The 19675-nt window shown below is 37.1% G+C and overlaps 1 protein-coding gene across 2 annotated transcripts in view; it reads right to left on the bottom strand.

Annotated features, from left to right (window-relative positions):
- Positions 1-19675, bottom strand: part of LOC125666125 (kinesin heavy chain-like) — a 50657-nt gene that overhangs the window by 20540 nt on the left and 10442 nt on the right. For both annotated transcript variants that reach the window (XM_056151376.1, XM_056151377.1), the window contains exons 7-16: positions 15158-15213; positions 14379-14466; positions 11813-11937; positions 10527-10631; positions 7970-8118; positions 6041-6189; positions 4450-4628; positions 3342-3497; positions 800-919; positions 128-277 (exon numbers count right to left, since the gene is read on the bottom strand). In XM_056151376.1, the coding sequence (XP_056007351.1) occupies positions 128-277; positions 800-919; positions 3342-3497; positions 4450-4628; positions 6041-6189; positions 7970-8118; positions 10527-10631; positions 11813-11937; positions 14379-14466; positions 15158-15213 (1277 nt within the window). The remainder of the gene's footprint in view (positions 1-127; positions 278-799; positions 920-3341; positions 3498-4449; positions 4629-6040; positions 6190-7969; positions 8119-10526; positions 10632-11812; positions 11938-14378; positions 14467-15157; positions 15214-19675) is intronic.

Raw genomic sequence — 19675 nt, 5'->3', positions numbered from 1 at the left:
CTGAAAAGAGAACAAGGGAAACTAAACAGAAGACCAGTATAAAGAAAGATATTTCACCTCCGCTGGATATCTATAGTCCTCACACTGAATTGTTAAACTATCTATTTCCCCTATGACAAATCCATACCTTGAATTCGTTAGCGGTTCCTCCCACAATGCTCCCTATCTCTGACATATCTTTCATCAGACTGCCCATGACCTCTGTCATCTTCTTCCTCTGATGAAGAGACGAGTCCTTCATCTTCTCGAACTCAGCCTTAATATTCTCCAGCTCGCTCTGTAAATAGTCAAAATTTCCCTGAATTTCTCCTTAATACCAAACAAATCAATTCAATAAAGATAAACATGATAAAATCTACAACAAACTCCTAAACCTTGTTCAATTTGTTCTGCGTATAAAGATGTGTGAAACGTCTTCAAATATGGCATCAAAAAGTAACCACCAAATACACTCAGTCTAACACTTAGCCAACGTAAAAACCTCATCAGTCATGTGATACCAGACATCTACGTCAGTCATGTGATACCAGACATCTACATCAGTCATAATGTAAAACTTATACGGTACCAATTTTGATGCATCAGATGCGCATTTCGACAAATAATGTCTCTTCAGTGATGCTCAACCGAAATGTTTGAAATCTGAAATAACTTTGAAGTTTTAGATCTAAATATAGCCTCAGTCATGTGATACTACACATCTACATCAGTCATGTGATACCAGACATCTACATCAGTCATGTGATACCAGACTGCTTTACAGTTGGATTAAATCTGACAAGTCTTGGTGCACATGTACCAGCTTCTGGTTGAGTTCTTCCACAATGGTCTCGTTTTCTTTGTTCTTGTTCTCCACTTCCTGTGACTTCTGATCGTAATTCATAGCCAATTCCTCCAGGGCTTGTAAGACCTCCTTAACCTATAAATACAGAGATCATTGAACATCAACAAATCGCAGCACTTCATTAAATCATCCCATTTACAGTTTTCCTTTAACTTCAACCTAGTTTTCAAAAAAAAAAAAAAAATACTGATAAAAAAAATTTCAGCGTCAAATTCTCTCTGTAAAACTGAGAAATATCATTAAGCCTCCAAAGCCTTGCCGCCACTGATGGATGCAAATCTGACCTTGATAAATGACCTTAATCATGCAGCATTGACTTTCAACTCTCAGTTCACCAAATATGAAGTCTCTATCTCCAGAAATATGTGAGATAGAGACCTCAAGACAGAGTAGAACTATGTGAGATTGGGACCTCAAGACAGTAGAACTATGTGAGATTGGGACCTCAAGACAGAGTAGAACTAAGTGAGATAGAGACCTCAAGACAGTAGAACTATGTGAGATTGGGACCTCAAGACAGAGTAGAACTAAGTGAGATAGAGACCTCAAGACAGTAGAACTATGTGAGATTGGGACCTCAAGACAGAGTAGAACTATGTGAGATAGATACCTCAAGACAGAGTAGAACTATGTGAGATAGGGACCTCAAGACAGAGTAGAACTATGTGAGACAGAGACCTCAAGACAGAGTAGAACTATGTGAGATAGGGACCTCAAGACAGTAGAACTATGTGAGATAGGGACCTCAAGACAGAGTAGAACTATGTGAGATAGAGACCTCAAGACAGAAGTAGAACTATGTGAGACAGAGACCTCAAGACAGAGTAGAACTATGTGAGATAGAGACCTCAAGACAGTAGAACTATGTGAGACAGAGACCTCAAGACAGAGTAGAACTATGTGAGATAGAGACCTCAAGACAGAGTAGAACTATGTGAGATAGAGACCTCAAGACAGTAGAACTATGTGAGACAGAGACCTCAAGACAGAGTAGAACTATGTGAGATAGATACCTCAAGACAGAAGTAGAACTATGTGAGATAGGGACCTCAAGACAGAGTAGAACTATGTGAGATAGAGACCTCAAGACAGAGTAGAACTATGTGAGATAGAGACCTCAAGACAGAGTAGAACTATGTGAGATAGAGACCTCAAGACAGAGTGATAGATAACCCAAACTAAATCTTGTCTACAGTCAAACACAGTTACAGCAAACAGGCTCATAATAAATTCATGCTTATAATGAAGTGATTTTCATTCCCTGTAGTTACAGAACATAGAGTGGATTTAATGAGATTACGACTCGTTCATCCCCAGCACTCCACTGTACATGTGTTTTACTGTACTGCCGGCATAAAAATTCCTTTCAATGTCTCTCACTGGATATGAAAGTAAAGGGGTCTTTTATGTGGGACACAATCTCCCAACTATGACACGAAACAGCCCCCTACCCCCCTTCTCCACACTCCCATGTTCGTTACAACCTTCCACTATCAGAGCATTGAATCCCAGAGGCATTAAAGAGAATATCATAACCACTGCACAGCCCCATTGTCAGGATAATTCATGTCTCTCTTAAAAGAATTGGAAAATTAAACCCCTTCTCAACCTGTGCATGAATACAATTTGCCTTCACAGAATAAATGTTTGTTCAGGGTGAGAGGATTAGTGTTTGTTGACTAGGAAAGGAAATGTTTTTTGACTAGGAGAGAATATGTTATCTCACTTGGCTGAGAGAGGAAATGTTTGTTCACTACAAGAAAATTTATGTTTGTTCACTAGAAGAGGAAATGTTTGTTTATTAGAAGAGGAAAAGTTTCTTCGCTAGGAGAGGAAATTCTTGTTTGAACACTACACGAGGAAATCTTTGTTCAATAGGAGTGGAAATACTTGTTTGCTGAGAGAGAAAATGTCTGTTGGCTGTTAAAGGAAATGTTTGCTTGCTGAGAGAGGATATATTTGTTCACTATGAGAGGAAATGTAGTTCACAAAGAAATGTTTGTATGCTAGGAGAGGAAATGTTTGTTCCCTTGGAGAGGAAATGTTTGTTTGCTAGGAGAGGAAATGCTTCTTGGCTAGGAGAGGAAATGTTTGTTCACTACAAAAGGAAATGTTTATTAATTAGAAGATAATTGTTTGTTCTCTAGGAAAAGAAATGCTTGTTTGAACACTACAAGAGGAAATGTTTGTTCTATAGGAGGGGAAATGTTTGTTTGCTGAGAGAGGAAAAGTTTGTTTGCTACAAGAGGAAATGTTTGTTTGCTGAGAGAGGAAATGTTTGTTTGCTGAGAGAGGAAATGTTTGTTTGCTAGGAGAGGAAATGTTTGTTTGCTACAAGAGGAAATGTTTGTTTGGTTTGTTTACTACAAGAGGAAATGTTTGTTTGCTGAGAGAGGAAATGTTTGTTTACAAGGAGAGGAAATGTTTGTTTGCTGAGAGAGGAAATGTTTGTTTGCTGAGAGAGGAAATGTTTGTTTGCTAGGAGAGGAAACGTTACCTCATCCTTGGCGGAGTCGTTGTCCGCCTGTATCCGAGCCATGTCCTGCTGCATGTTCTCGTAATCTCGCTTCCCCATCGTAATCAGCTCCTCCTGCTCCAGCATTTGTTCCTTCAATCTCTCTATCATCTGTGATAGCTCGTTTATTTCCTCATCCTGAAAAACAAGAACACAAAATGAAAGTGTGCTGTACTAGAGTTTTATAACAAAACCAAAATCTTAACAAAGCAACTGCGACTTTATTTCTTATTGTGCGGAACATTATTGTTCAATCATTGGGAAAAATAATTTGAGTTCTTATCAATGAAATGAAAGAATAGTTCCTCAATGGCAAATCAGGGTCCCTCTCTTATCATAGACAATGACAAGGTCCCTTTCTAATCATCAACAGCATCACGTCCCCTCCCCATTATAGGCAACTAAATCCATCTCCATCATAGACAGCAACTAGAATACAACTAGGTCTATCTCCATAATAGTAGGTTTGAAACGATTCACCGAAATATCAATACTGTTCAATATAAACGCTCGATTCAATGTTCAATTCATTGCCTTGATTTTCAGTTTGATACGTACATGTATATTACAAACAGGTTCAGTAAAATACATCAGTAAAATACTCGGTCTGTACTTATTATTTTTATTTGCACGAGGGACAAAATAGCATCAAATAACGATCAGACTGTTGTTAGCCATGAGTCTGATGAAAATAATAAAGAACTTTAACAGTTTAAACAACAAAGCCAATAGACATCTTACTGTTCAGCAGTTTGGAAACATTTCGCTTTTAAAATTATGATTGTGAATCTTGGTAATTAAATATTTCTTCTATAAAATGTATCATATTGAAAGTATTGAATCGTGGCATAAGTATTGCAACATGTATCGTATCTTGAAGGGGGCGTGTCGTTTCAGCCCTACATGATAGATAGAAAATAGGCCTAGCTCTTATCGTATAATTTACAGACACGTTACCCTATCATCCATACACGTCCTACTTCATCACCCATTGACAAGTATTATCTACAGACACGTTACCATCTTAACCATACATGTCTTATTATATAGAGAAGTGTGACCACAATCATCCAGGGCATTAACAACTGACCTTGTCATCCAGCTGTGCATACAGCTTCAGTTTCTCCTCCTCAAACTGCGCCTTGGTGTTTTCGTCGACTGTGGAACTGACGCTGGCTGTCATGGCTGGCTGTGGTGGTTTCTCCTCTTCCTGTAGCGAGGCGGTGCTGGCTTTCATGTCCACTTGTTCATCCACCGACACGGCTTGACCTACACATGAACAACATAATGCCAGTACTGTAATAAGGGTTATTCCAGAAATAAATACATGGGGGGGTCGGGAGGCACCTTTTGTATAAACCAAGCACCCATAAAAAAAAAAAAAAAATTACCCCATGACCCATCAAATTAATCAACTCATTTTACAATGACCCATCTAATAAAAAAAAAAAACTAACCAGACCCATCACAAAAATATTTTTGAAAATGAAAATGGTACAAATCTCGCGAGGTTTTCGGGACAAACATTCTAGTCAATGACGCGGTAATGCCTGTGCGACATTGTATCACAGTAGTTCTGAAGAAACGATGTCACATCAACAATCAAAGGCATCTATGGCGGGAATGTTGGAAAGATTGGGAGTCCAAACGATGCTATTATCATGAAATGGATATGGATATGTTTTTCCACGAATCGTTCGTCTTCTAATGGAGCCCGCGCCCAGAGGCCTCTATATCACCATCACACCGACTGATAAATATAACGGATCGGTACCCTCGTATAAATCAACTAAGGTTTGCCTATTTTTATTAGAAAACAGAATACCTATTGGTTTCAAAATATTCCCAAAATCGATGCACTGTAAACTGTAATAATCTACAGAACAGAGTTCGCCGCCATCACGTCCAAAGGGACCCTACTAAACGCGCCTCTAATTTGAAGAGTGCTGTAATGGAAAGTTATGCGCTGCAAAGAGCGACAACTCAAATAGTTCTATGTTACTTCCGATTTCGAAAGCACGTTCTCAATTTTCCCTCCGACGTTTTGTAACCAACACGACAAGAGTGACAATAAAAATATTCTGAAAACTCAACACCCATGTGGCACAAAATTAAAAAACAATAGAAACTACCCACTACCCATAATAAATATTTTTTTAACAGTCCAACCACGGACCAATTAAAATATGAAAAAATACGACCACCCATACAAAAAAATATCGTTTGCCGCCCAACCCCCCCATTTGATCATTTCTGGAATAGCCCTAAGTATATGTGATGTGACGTTAACACTTTCTGCTTTTGCAACAAACATGAATTTTGGGCAGGGAATAAAACTCTCAGGTAGAAACTGTAAGTTTATATTTGGTGTCACATAGTTTAACTATCAAATCAATGATTACTCTGATCTATGAAAAATAAAAACACTTATAATCCTGGGAAAAGAAATCAAGTTTCTTTCATCATCAATTGTTGCCCACCATAATAATATCACGATCATTCATATGAAAGACACAACTAATTATATACATTAGATTCATTATAGGAAGTATATGTGCAAACCAAATGCTTTGAAAATTTGTTTCTTGCATCTTCATATAACACCACTCACCTGGGTCACAATACAGATCAAGACTAGGCTGTACAACCCTGTGTTTTGTTGTTGAAACATGGAAACTTACCGGCTCTCCACATTTGGAGTTCAGCTTGGCACTTTTCTAGTAGTCCTTTGTATCGGGCGGCCTTCTCTTTTTCTTTCTCGTATCTCTTCTTCCATTCCTCAGCAGTGAGCTCCTCATTCACAGAGACAATGTTCTTAATCGTCTTAGCACTATCAAACCAAGGCAGTATATTACCAATTCAAAAAGTGACTTACTCATCCGAGATCCATGAGACTCTGCTATACATAAATTGACACTCTATGAAATCTTTACTGTAGCAATTTTAATATAAATACGAGTTTCTATAAATTTTTTACTGTAAATGTGAGACTCTGTTAAGATTTCACTGTAATTGCGAGATTTTATTGAGACTTTACTGTAAATGTGAGTTTCTGTGTAGTTTTTACTGTAAATGCGAGACTCTATTGAGACTTCACTGAAAAAGTAAGTCTACTGAAACTTTACTGTAAATGTGAGACTATCGAGACTTTACTGTAAATGTGAGACTATCGAGATGTTACTGTAAATGTGAGACTATCGAGATGTTACTGTAAATGTGAGACTATCGAGATGCTACTGTAAATGTGAGACTATCGAGATGTTACTGTAAATGTGAGACTATCGAGATGCTACTGTAAATGTGAGACTATCGAGATGTTACTGTAAATGTGAGACTATCGAGATGCTACTGTAAATGTGAGACTATCGAGATGTTACTGTAAATGTGAGACTATCGAGATGTTACTGTAAATGTGAGACTATCGAGATGTTACTGTAAATGTGAGACTATCGAGATGTTTACTGTAAATGTGAGACTATCGAGATGTTACTGTAAATGTGAGACTATCGAGATGCTACTGTAAATGTGAGACTATCGAGCATGTTGAGATTTACTGTAGATATGAGATTCTATTGAGACTTCACTGTAAATATGAGACTCATATCAAGGCTTTACTGTAAATGCGAGATTCTACTGAGATTTAATGTAAATGTAAGACTCTATTGTGAGTTTATTGTAAATATGAGACTCATATCAAGGTTTTACAGTAAATGTGAGACTCCATCCGGCATGACTATAAACAGAGCTCCAGATAAGGTGCATATCAGCGTAAATACTCATTTAATTTGACAAAAAAAAGCTTTTAAGTTGAAAATCATGCGTAAAATTATGCATTAGCAAATTTAAATACGCTTTACACCCCCAAAGTAGTGAGTACTTGTGATACATGTAGTATAATATAAATACGAATTATCTATCCATATGAATTGAGGTTACCCCAGGGTTTGATCATACATGAAATAGCGCTATGAAATACGTTTCCATGACAATCACAATTTTGAAAGTTTGGAAGAGTTAACTCAAAACAACTATATAGTCCTACTTGTTATACTTTTTTCTTAAAGAGGTAGTGTGCAGTTGAAAGCACAGAAAATAAAATCTTGTATTATCAATTGTGGACGAATGATTGCTGCTAAAAACATGGCACAGAAAATATTACCTGATAAACAATACTTCCTCTATCAAACTTTGACTTAAAGATTTTACTGATAGGCCGCTCCAGCAGCATTGTTTTAATAAGTATTTAAAAGCATTTGTGAGAATGGGAGTCACACATTTATTTGATACTTGTATATCTATGGTGGGAAATCCTTTGTAGTTCTTTTTATCAAAACTATTCATTGTCATTGGGATTTTTAAATTTATCATTGAGGTATTGAAAATTAATATAGCAAACACCCAGTCACATGATTATGTATTAGTGGCAAAACAGCAAAGATAATCAGTAAATTACAAAATACTCTTTTGACCTTTTCTGAAAAGGTAAAATACTCATTGATTTGAAAATCAGGGTGTAAATACTCCTTGTGGTAAAAAATTATCTGGAGCTCTGTATAATGAATGTTTGGTTCCATTCGTCATGGATAGTAGACACACAAAGCGATACTTACCGCTGACCAAACAGCAGTGTCGACTTGGTCTCCGATTCATTGAACGAGGCAGGAGAGCAGCAAATGACAACCGTTGTCCGGGCGTTTCCACCCAAACTCTCCTGGAGAATTCGCGTTAGCTTGCTGTCTCTGTAAGGGACATGGCTTTTCTGTAGAAACAAATATTTTATACTGATGAAAACACGGACTGCACTATATAAATATATTAAATATTTGTAGGAATAAATGTATCATACAGATGAAAACAAGGACTGTACTATATAAATGTATCAAATATCTGTAGAAACAAATAATATTATACAGATGAAAACATGGACTGCACTATATAAATGTATCAAATATCTGTAGGAATAAACATATTATACTGATGAAAACATGGACTGCACTATATAAATGTATTAAATATCTGTAGAAATAAACATATTATACTGATGAAAACAAGAACTGTACTATATAAATGTATCAAATATCTGTTGGAATAAATATATTATACTGTCAGATGAAAACATGGACTGCACTATATAAATGTATTAAATATCTGTAGAAACAAATATATTAATTATATACTGATGAAAACAAAGACTGCAGTATATTTTAATACACACATATGGCTATGCTATTTTTTTTTTTATTCGTTACGGCTTTTTTACATGTAGAATGAAACTTTGAAAATCACAGAACACGAAGCATTTGTAGGTCACTAGAACAAGTTCCACACATCCTAACCTTTGTCACTAGAACGTCCCCAAAGTGCTCAAGTTCCACACATCCTAACCTTTGTCACTAGAACGTCCCCAAAGTGCTCAAGTTCCACACATCCTAACCTTTGTCACTAGAACGTCCCCAAAGTGCTCAAGTTCCACACATCCTAACCTTTGACCTTGACATGACCTACAACTTGACTGATTGATTAAATATTGTTTAATGTCCCTCTCGAGAATATTTCACTCATATGGAGATGTCACCACTGCCGGTGAAGGGCTGCAAAAGCCCGGCCTACGCTCGGCGCTTATGGCCTTTGAGCAGGGATGGATCTTTATCGTGCCACACCTGCTGTGACACGGGACCTCGGTTTTTGCGGTCTCATCCGAAGGACCGCCCCATTTAGACGCCTTCTACGACAAGTAAGGGGTACTGAGGACCTATTCTAACCCGTATCCCCACGGGAACCTACAACTTAGAGTGGAATAAAGGTTATAGATCAATGCTGTTACATTGTCATTGTTTCCTTTACTTGAGGACAGTAGTGTGATGAGCAGATTTTAATTTCAATGATAATCAATATATAGGAAACAAGACTAAAAAAATCCCGGCCTGCGGATTATACTTTAAAATCTCTAGTGACTATACAGAATAAATAATCGCTAAAAATTCTCAAGAAAGATCACATCTAGTAATGTTTTAAATAACATGTCTCTAACATTCATAGTCACATGGATTACTTTTTTAATTAAGGAATGACTTTAATTCTGGGGCAAGTTATACGAGTATAACCTGGTTTGGGTCAGTTTACGCTTTATAATCCGCGAAGCTATTACAGTCTATGCGAAAGACATCGGACCGTCGGACCTGACCGATGTGCAGTGCCTCAGGTCCGACGCATCATTTTTTACACCAGACCGGAATGTCCGATGTCTCAGTGTCCGGTTTTGAGCTTTACTATTTTGATGCGGAGTCATTTAAATGTTTGTTATAAGTAAAAAAAAATAGCACACAAATCCAAATACGTAAATGAATGTGATTAAAACCGCATGGACTGTCTAAAGTATTATACGGGAGGGATCCCTGGTATAGTATTACTAGTATAATAAATAAGATTCCCTTGGTTTTGCATTTTCACGTGTTTCACTTTTTTACATTAGGTTTTTCGGTCTGACAAAATTTGGTTCGGTCCGGTGTGTTCATTGATTACACAGGACCGAATGTCCTGTGTGGTCTAAAAAACTTTCGCATAGACTGCTATTAATAGTATTATTTGACCATACATACAGAGAAAGATGTTTTACAAAAGTGATTTGTGTACAAGTAGGCCTAAATGCTAATATTGACGAGAAAACAACATGTGTATCAAACCGAAGTATCTTATTGTGCACGTTGACTTTCTATTCCATAGAAGGCTGAAAACAGTGCTGCGATGTAAATTTAGAGAGAGAGAAAAAAAATAGTCCCGACATCTGGTTGTCAAGGGGGTATGTCCCCATACCAAACCAGGTTATACAAAAATAACTTAAGTTCCTCAATTGGAATTTGACCAATCAGAGACAAGGATACAATAAGAATTAAATGATTGTGAAATAATGAGAATTCATATTCTACATCAAATGGAGCTGCATTAAGATTCCTGCAAAAAACATACCTAAAATTTACACAAGTTGTCAGATTAGACCTGTTGTCGGATTAGACAGCTTCACGAGTCAGAAAGGTTGTCGGATTAAACAGGGTGTTGGGTTAGACAAGTTGTCGGATTAGACAGGTTGTCGGGTAAGACGGGTTGTCGGGTTAGACGGGATGTTGGGTTAGACAGGTTGTTGGATTAGACAGGTTTAACTGTACTTACGTTTCCATCAGCCAATGCAGCAATGACGTTTCCGAGAGCGGACAGTGATTTGTTGATGTTCTTAGCTTCATCTAATACAGCACCTTCTGCTCCAGTTTTACTGACCTACAAAAGGTTGTTAGGTAATAGTGAACACCCTGTCTTGTCCAAAATAAAAAGGTGTACTCACTAGAAGAATAAAGAACAACCCCAACCCAACCAACCAACCCCACCCCATCCCCCTGCCCCCTTTACCCCTCCTTATTGTTGCAGGCATTCAGAAATCCAGGAAACCATAGAGTATTCAAGAGTTTGAGTTTTCAAGGGTCCTAAAACAATGCACGTTATCATATGAGCATCATTAAATGAAATACCAAAGGGCATCATTGTATGAAATGTCAATGGGCATCATTTAATGAAATACCAATAAGCATCATATGAAATATCAATAGTCATCAATATATGGTTAAACTTTACCAATGGGTATCATTATATGAAATACCAATGGGTATCATATACCAATGGGCATCATTATATGAGATACTTTCACTGTTTGTGATACACATCTAGACATCATTATGACAATGCATTTTTCCAGATGATATTCAAGCTTAATTATTAGATGAGATAAGAATTTCCCTTTTTTTAAATCATGTTTGCACACAAAACACAAGAACTAGATCTAATCAAAACAGATTGGATTACAGAGGGAAGAGATTATCCTTCCAAGTTTTTAATTGATGGCATAATGGCACAATCACCGAAAACAAAAAACATTTCCTCGTGATCATGATGGAGATTCTGAAAGTCCACACACGCTCATTTAATCTACTAAACCTAATGATGAAACATCAAGCCAGGAACCATTAAATTTTATCTTATGCATGATGTGTATGACTTTGGCAGTGAGTGCCAATGTCTACTGTGAGACATGGGACTTTTAGTTTCTTATACCCAAAATACCCACGGTTTCTAATGCTGGGGACCTGTTGAAGGATTGTTCACTACCTATGTTAAAACTTTTAAGTTTGATTGAAAATCAAACCCAGACTTCCAGGCTGCAAAACAGGCACCCTAACCACTGCACAACCATAACCAGTTTCATTACAGTCAAACCTCCTAATCGTGAACTCGATGGGGCCATAAAAAAACTTCGAAATAACTGAGGAGTCAAGATATTGAGGTTAAAATACATTGAGAAATTCAAAATATCAAGGTTCGAGATACCAAGATTCAACTGCAGAATATCATCAAACAAATCTTATGCATATCATATTTTGACGAATGTGAAATTTGTTCATACGTACTTTTTCACTTCCTGCCAAGTCCACAAGGTACAGTTTACCATTCAGTTTTTTCTGGTTCTCCAGATTTTCCTGCTTCACGTTAATCAGAAACACACTGTGGGAACGTGAACTGTGTTCATTCATATCTGTAAACAAACCACCAAATAATTACACACACACCTTAATTCTAATAACTATACACACACCTTAATTCTAAACAAACCACCAAATAACTACACACACACCTTAATTCTAATAACTACACACACCTTAATTCTAAACAAACCACCAAATAATTACACACACACCTTAATTCTAATAACTATACACACACCTTAATTCTAAACAAACCACCAAATAACTACACACACACCTTAATTCTAATAACTATACACACACCTTAATTCTAAACAAACCACCAAATAACTACACACACTTTAATTCTAATAACTACACACACACCTTAATTCTAATAACTACACACACACCTTAATTCTAAAAACAAACCACCAAATAACTACACACACACCTTAATTCTAAACAAACCACCAAATAACTACACACACACCTTAATTCTAATAACTATACACACACCTTAATTCTAAAAACAAACCACCAAATAACTACACACACACCTTAATTCTAAACAAACCACCAAATAACTACACACACACCTTAATTCTAATAACTACACACACACCTTAATTCTAAACTATCATTTCTAGAGGTCAGTGAATGGTCAGTAACGGTCAGTATGCCTCTGTGATATACACCAGCAAATTTAAGCACAAACATAAAATGGACATACATTCTGTATAATATAACAAGGTTCCAACTTCGACTGAATACCTTATGGGCCAAGTGGGCCTCTGAATAAGAAATTCTGTTAGCTCACATGAAATTTTAGTAGCCCACACATATCATGAAATTGAATAACATGGGGTTGTGTTTTTTTTTTTACAAGAAAAAAGAAACATCAGGCCACATTGCAATTTATTTAAAAAATTAAAATATCAATATTTAAATTCTTTTTCCTTCTCCGTAATTCTTTCAAATACCTCTCTCATTTCGTCAACCTAACAACTTTATGATCTTCACGGCGTCTGACTTTAACACACGTTTCTTCAGGCTTTCTATGTTTATTTCAAAATTTCTCAGCTTTACGATGCTGTCAAGTTTATAACTTGGGCAAGCTGTCACAACGACTGGACCTTTCGTGTCATGTTTTGTACACACAGCAGGTCATCCCCTTTTTGCCGTCATCGAGCCTTATTCTCCCCTTCTTTCCACTTTGGTTAAAAGCAGACGCTTTCTTTTCGTTTGAAGTAACCCTTGTGTTGTTCAATTTCTGGTTTAAATACATTTTGTAAGGTTTGATACCCCAGGAATCATGCATGTCTCGCCAAGTGGCAAAACCTCAACCGGAAATTGAATTTCAATTATAATAGGACTCGGATCGGTCGGAAAGAAAAATGTTGATCGGACAATTATGGTCGCCAAGTGGGCGACGAGAACGAAAATTTTGGTTGCCCACAAGCAAAGTTTAGTCGCCAATGCGAGTGGGCGAGCGGTAATTTGGAACCCTGTATAATATTAATTCATTTTCTTTGGTCAAATATGGCTGACAACAAGCTTTTCTTTTTCTGTCAGGAAATATCTACACCTTGATTTGTGGATTGACAATCATTTACTATTGTTAGATAGAGTCTGGTCACGGTGTGTTAATTTAATGGTTCACGATTTGACAACAGAGTCTGGTCACGGTTCGTAAATTTAATGGTTCACGATTTGACAACAGAGTCTGGTCACGGTGTGTAAATTTAATGGTTCACGATTTGACAACAAAGTCTGGTCACGGTTCGTAAATTTAATGGTTCACGATTTGACAAGAGTCTGGTCACGGTTCGTAAATTTAATGGTACACAATTTGACAACAAAGTCTGGTCACAGTGTGTAAATTTAATGGTTCACGATTTGACAACAGAGTCTGGTCACGGTTCGTAAATTTAATGGTTCACAATTTGACAACAGAGTCTGGTCACGACTCATAAATTTAATGGTTCACGATTTGACAACAGAGTCTGGTCATGGCTCGTAAATTTAATGGTTCACGATTTGACAACAAAGTCTGGTCACGGTGTGTAAATTTAATGGTACACGATTTGACAATACATTTGATACGCCTACTGTGGCCAAAATTTATCCAAGAGGCGGCCCAGTTTTCTGAAAGCTTCAATCGACATCACAGGAAGATCCTAGCACTGAATTCCAGGACAATCAATAGGGAAACAACACTCAATGATGTTGTCAAGTTACAGATGTCAACTCACTTATGTCAAGTTACTGATGTCCACTTACTGTTGTCAACTTACTGATGTCAGCACACTGATGTCAACTTACTGATGTCAGCACACTGATGTCAACTCACTGATGTCAACTTACTGATGTCAACTTATTAATGTCAACTCACTGATGTCAACTCACTGATGTCAACTTATTAATGTCAACTCGCTAATTTAATGTCAACTGCTGATGTTGACTTCCTGATGACTAATGATATACATTTATTGGTCACACAATAACTTACTAGTAACAGCCACATGGCGATTGCTTTTTCCTTCATCGATCGCTTCCATTACTTCTTCAGGGCTGGACACAAACCTTTCAGTGGCCCCCTGTGAAATTAAAATAAGCCATCTAAAACTCTATACATTTAAGTTGGATAAAATGACATCAAGGACATTTCTCTAAAATTCGGTAAACAAACAGGTTCTACTATAACGCGTTGTCAAGAGTATAGATCTTCAAAACTAGATAAAACTATTACATAATTATTTCAAAAGATTCTCCATCAGCGATCAAATATGCTAATTATAATTTAAGTCTTATTGATCAATTTAAAGTGAAAGTAGGACTTTCATGTTTGTATGCATTTTATTTGAAGTTTTACAAGCTGTCATAATCTAGTAAATCAGTTCTTTGTCTGGTAAAATTTCTACATTTCATGTGACCTCATTCCCATATAGATTTACACATACACTAAAAGTCTGTATGTCAAACAAAACTAAATCCAGGTCACTAACATAGAATTTCAGTTTAATGAACTATACAAAAATTCAGACAGGCATTCTTAGACAGACAGGTATACATAAAGAAAGACAGACAGACATAGACAGACAGACAGATGTACACACATACAGACAGACAGATGTACACACATACAGACAGACAGATGGACACACATACAGACAGACAGATGTACACACATACAGACAGACAGATGGACACACATACAGACAGACAGATGTACACACATACAGACAGACAGATGGACACACATACAGACAGACAGATGGACAACATTACCTTGACATAGGGCACTCTGTTCTTGTCTTCGTGTACAGACAAATTCACCTTAGAAACTGTTAACAAGAAACAAGTTTTCAATCTCATAATGCCTAAGACATGAAGCATCAGGGTGCATGTCAATCAACACAGTGTAGCATGTACAGTACCCGTAACGTTATTCTTGACATTCCTATCGTGCTCTATCGTGCGTGTATCCTATCGTATCGTGCGTGTATCCTATCGTATCGTGCATGTATCCTATCCTATCGTGTATCAGGTTTTCCGTTTTCTATCGTGTTTTGCGTGTATCAGGTTTCCCGTTTATCGTGAAAATCGTTTATTGTGTAGCTTCGGAAACTATCGGGATCGTATATAAAATCTAAGGAAAAAGTACGATACTTTCCGAAACCTTTATTCGTTTTGTTAAAGAAGCTATTTTTAGGAATCGAGGAAAGACGGTATATTTGAAGGAGAACATAAAGTTGTCGATTTTAAGGCAGAAGAAGAGCTATTTGTCTGTCCAGAGAGAGTGAAAATTTATCACAATTTAATTCTAAGTAGTCTGGAAAGTAGGCAGTGGTCTGTCGAGCAAACCGAGGACAGTAAATTTGAAAGCTCGATCCTTCATTTGAAGTTCATAAACATTTGTTTGTCTAGAAACAATTATTTGTAATGAACACTAACAGAAAAATAGGGAGTTCCGATTTGAAAAGAAAAATCAGTAAATTACATTGTTTATCACATACATGTATATTTTAATAATGGTTCTTTTTCTTCCGATTTTTTTCACCTGTATGCTACTTATATAGCAACTGCTGAACTTGTGCGCGTCCTTATATCTGATTTTGTGTATCACCCGTGTTTTGACAGCTAACATTCTCAGGGACATTGTATTTCACACATTTAGAAGATTAAGTTTTAAAAGGGTGCAAGGGTGTTGCATCCCCCAAAATTCTGCTCAACTGGGCACGATTCCGCTGTCATCGTTGTTGTGTTTTTTTTTACTTGTACATGTACACATGTACCAATAGTCGTACGTGTAGATACTGGAAATTTATGCTGGTTTTGATGATTATTTGAATTTTTTTTTACACACTAAGAGTTTCAAATTGCGAATTTAAAACAAGCCGGGTTTTGTTTATGTTCTTTTAAACAGTTTATTTATGTTTTGTTAACAAAATATCAATTCAAATAAATATGTTCCAGTTACTTATGACTATCAATTATCATTCATAGTGTACAAATATCTAACAGGTGTAGTGCGGTTGATTTTTTTAAAGCGGTCGTTATGAAAATAACTTGAGATGTTGAATGAGCCGTGAACTTAGAGCTTGATGCAAAATAACCCCCTCCTCGCTACACACACAATATTACTTGGTTTTGTTTCATAATCTAGGTAATATACATTAGCATAAGAGAGCTACTGAAGCATGATATCACTACATTATATTACATATAGTTAATTCCCTATATAATTTATATATTAAACATTAGGTGACAATACAAGTTTTAGAATTGGCTGAGAAAATTCATATAGATATCAAATAATGAATTCAATGCCGTATATATTTTAGTTTTTTTATTTTAGCTGTGGTGGCATAAAAAACATAAATAAAATTAAAAACAAAAAGAAAAATGTACGACCGTGGATTAAAGAAATTATATGGTATAAAACCGATCAATGTTTTAAACAAATGTTACCGCGACGGGGACAGGTAACTGATAGTCATCCCGCGATGAGAACGCAGGTTTCCTGAGTTACCTATAGATTACCGAAAACAAGAAATCCGCGTTGTCCGTAATGTAGGTATATAATGAACATTGAAATCCTTCAATATTATTATCAACATAATGTAATTATGTTGTAGGTATCAAAATTTCGTTCTGTCTAAATCGTTTCTAAATTTATAACATTTCTATCAGGTTTTCTGTTTATCGTGAAGATCGTTTATCGTGTTTTGCGTTTATCAGGTCTATCGTGAAGATCGTTTATCAGGTTTTGCGTTTATCAGGTTTATCGTGTATCATATCGTATCGTGCGTGTATCCTATCGTATCGTGCGTGTATCCTATCCTATCGTGCGTGTATCATGTTCTATCGTTTATCATGTCAAGAATAACGTTGCGGGTACTGTATAAAGAATCTTACAATGTTAACAGATCAGGCATTGAATTTTCTACAGAGGGCCATCGTCAAACAAAATTCCTTATTTGCCCTCTCCTGACCGGCTGATTCTAAACTGCCCACCTTAAAATTTTAAGTGTCTGAGATTATAGTGCTGAATATAAATGGAAGTTTGCTTTCAGAAAATGTGTAGATGAGAAAGAATTAGATAATTTTGATATGTATGCAACAGATCAAGTGACTTTAATCATCTCCAAATCGTGTGAAACTCATAGGGTTGAGTTGCGATCCAATTGGATATTTCACCCGTTGACATCTCTATCCACTTGTCCGACAAGACAGTAAAATTATCATTTGACCAGTAAAAATTCAAGTTGATAGCCCAACTGAGCAGTGAATAAAAATATTTCTAGCCCTGCTTGAGAATTTTCCCCCAGTTCCGCTTGAGAAATTTCCCCCAGTTCTGCTTGAGAAATTTCCCCCAGTTCTGCTAGAGAAATCTCACCCAGTTCTGCTTAAGAAATTTCCTCCAGTTCTGCTTGAGAAATCTCACCCAGTTCTGCTTGAGAAATTTCACCCAGTTCCGCTTGAGAAATTTCAACCAGTTCTGCTTGAGAAATCTCACCCAGTTCTGCTTGAGAAATTTCAATCAGTTTTCCAGTCGTGCTGCCTTGTGAAGTCAGAGGGGATACTCCCAAACACTAACCTAGCAACCCTGAACTTTAAACATTATAAATGTCAATTTGCCTTGCATTGAATTGAATTTTTTCTTCTTTTTTCCCCAACATTTAGCATAGCTGATATGATAAAAAAAATCCCTACCCACCCAAATCTTAAAAGCTGGTTCTTGAGAGGGCAAACAATTAATTTTTTAAAGATGGCCTACAGCATAAAAACCGTTGCCTTCAGCCTCCTATCAGGTTAAATACATAATACATTAAACAAGAGGCCCAGGGGCCTTATAGGTCACCTGAGTATCATGTAACAACCTTCCAATGTTTGAATTAGGTTTGTGTTTAAATATAAAAATCTTACTTTTGGATGGAAGAAACATTGAATAGCTATGTGGTCAGCCCAGCCTTTGCACCAGAACCCCTCACCCAGGGGCCATAAATTTCAGTTTTGAAAGAAGCATCCTTGATCATCATTATCATACTATTAGTTTGTCTACTTAATACCCAGCAGCAGAGGAGAAGATTTTCAAAGAAATAAAATGCATTTTCACTATATGATCAATAGGGCCCCACCCTAATACCAGAACCCCTGACCCAGGGGCCATGAATTTCACAATTTTGAAAGAGGCATCCTTGCTCATCATAACCATGCTATTGGTTTGTCTACTTAATACCCAAGGACAGAGAAGAAGATTTTCAAAGAAATAATGCATTTTCACTATATGACTTATAGAGCCCCACCCTAGCACCAGAACCCCTGATCCAGGGGCCATGAATTTCACAATTTTTAACAAGAGGTACTGTGAGCAATGCTCACTAAGAATACCCCCTGCTTAACCCAATCTCCCAAAGGGTGTTGGTAATAGGTATAAACTACCTCTTTTCTGAGTGTTGCTACTTCGATGTCCAGTGCGCATGACGTTTGACCTTTTGACCCCAAAATCGATAGGGAACATCTTCATCCCATGGGTAGTCCATATGTATGATATGGTGACTGTAGGTGGAAAGGATAACGCTTAAGAGCCTGGAAACCATATTGCTACTTCAATGTCCAGTGTGCTTGACCTTTGACCTTTTGACCCCAAAATCGATAGGGAACATCTTCATCCCATGGGTAGTCCATATATATGATATGGTGATGGTAGGTGGAAAGGATAATGCTTTAGAGCCCGGAAACCATTGCGTCTACAGACGGACGGACGGACAGCCCGATTCCAGTATACCCTCCACAACTTGTTGTGGGGGTTATAAAGAGGCATCCTTGCTCATCATTACCATGCTATTAATTTGTCTACTTAATACCCAGAGACAGAGAAGAAGATTTTCAAAGAATTTCTACATTTTCACTATATGACCAATAGAGCCCCACCCTAACACAAGAACCCCTGCCCCAGGGGCCATGAATTTCACAATTTTGGTAGAGGGCTCAACGTTCATTATAATTATGCCCACAGTTTGACTTCTTGATGTCCAGGAGTAATGAAGAAGATTTTTTAAAATTACACTCATTTTGATGGTTTTTGCCCCACCCCTCAGGCCCCAGGGGGGCAGGGACCACGAATTTCACAATTTTTGTTCCCCTCCACCCACAGATGCTATATGCCAAAATTGGTTGAAATTGGTTCAGGGGTTTCAGAGAAGAAGCTGAAAATGTTCAAATGTTAACGCACAACGCACGTCGACGGACAAAAACAGATAGCAATAGGTCACCTGAATGAATTCAGGTGACCTAAAAAAA

Source organism: Ostrea edulis, chromosome 10 (genome assembly GCF_947568905.1).
Source record: "Ostrea edulis chromosome 10, xbOstEdul1.1, whole genome shotgun sequence".
Lineage (NCBI taxonomy): Eukaryota > Metazoa > Mollusca > Bivalvia > Ostreida > Ostreidae > Ostrea > Ostrea edulis.
Note: the sequence above shows the minus strand (reverse complement) of the source record. Positions and strands in the feature narration are given on the sequence as shown.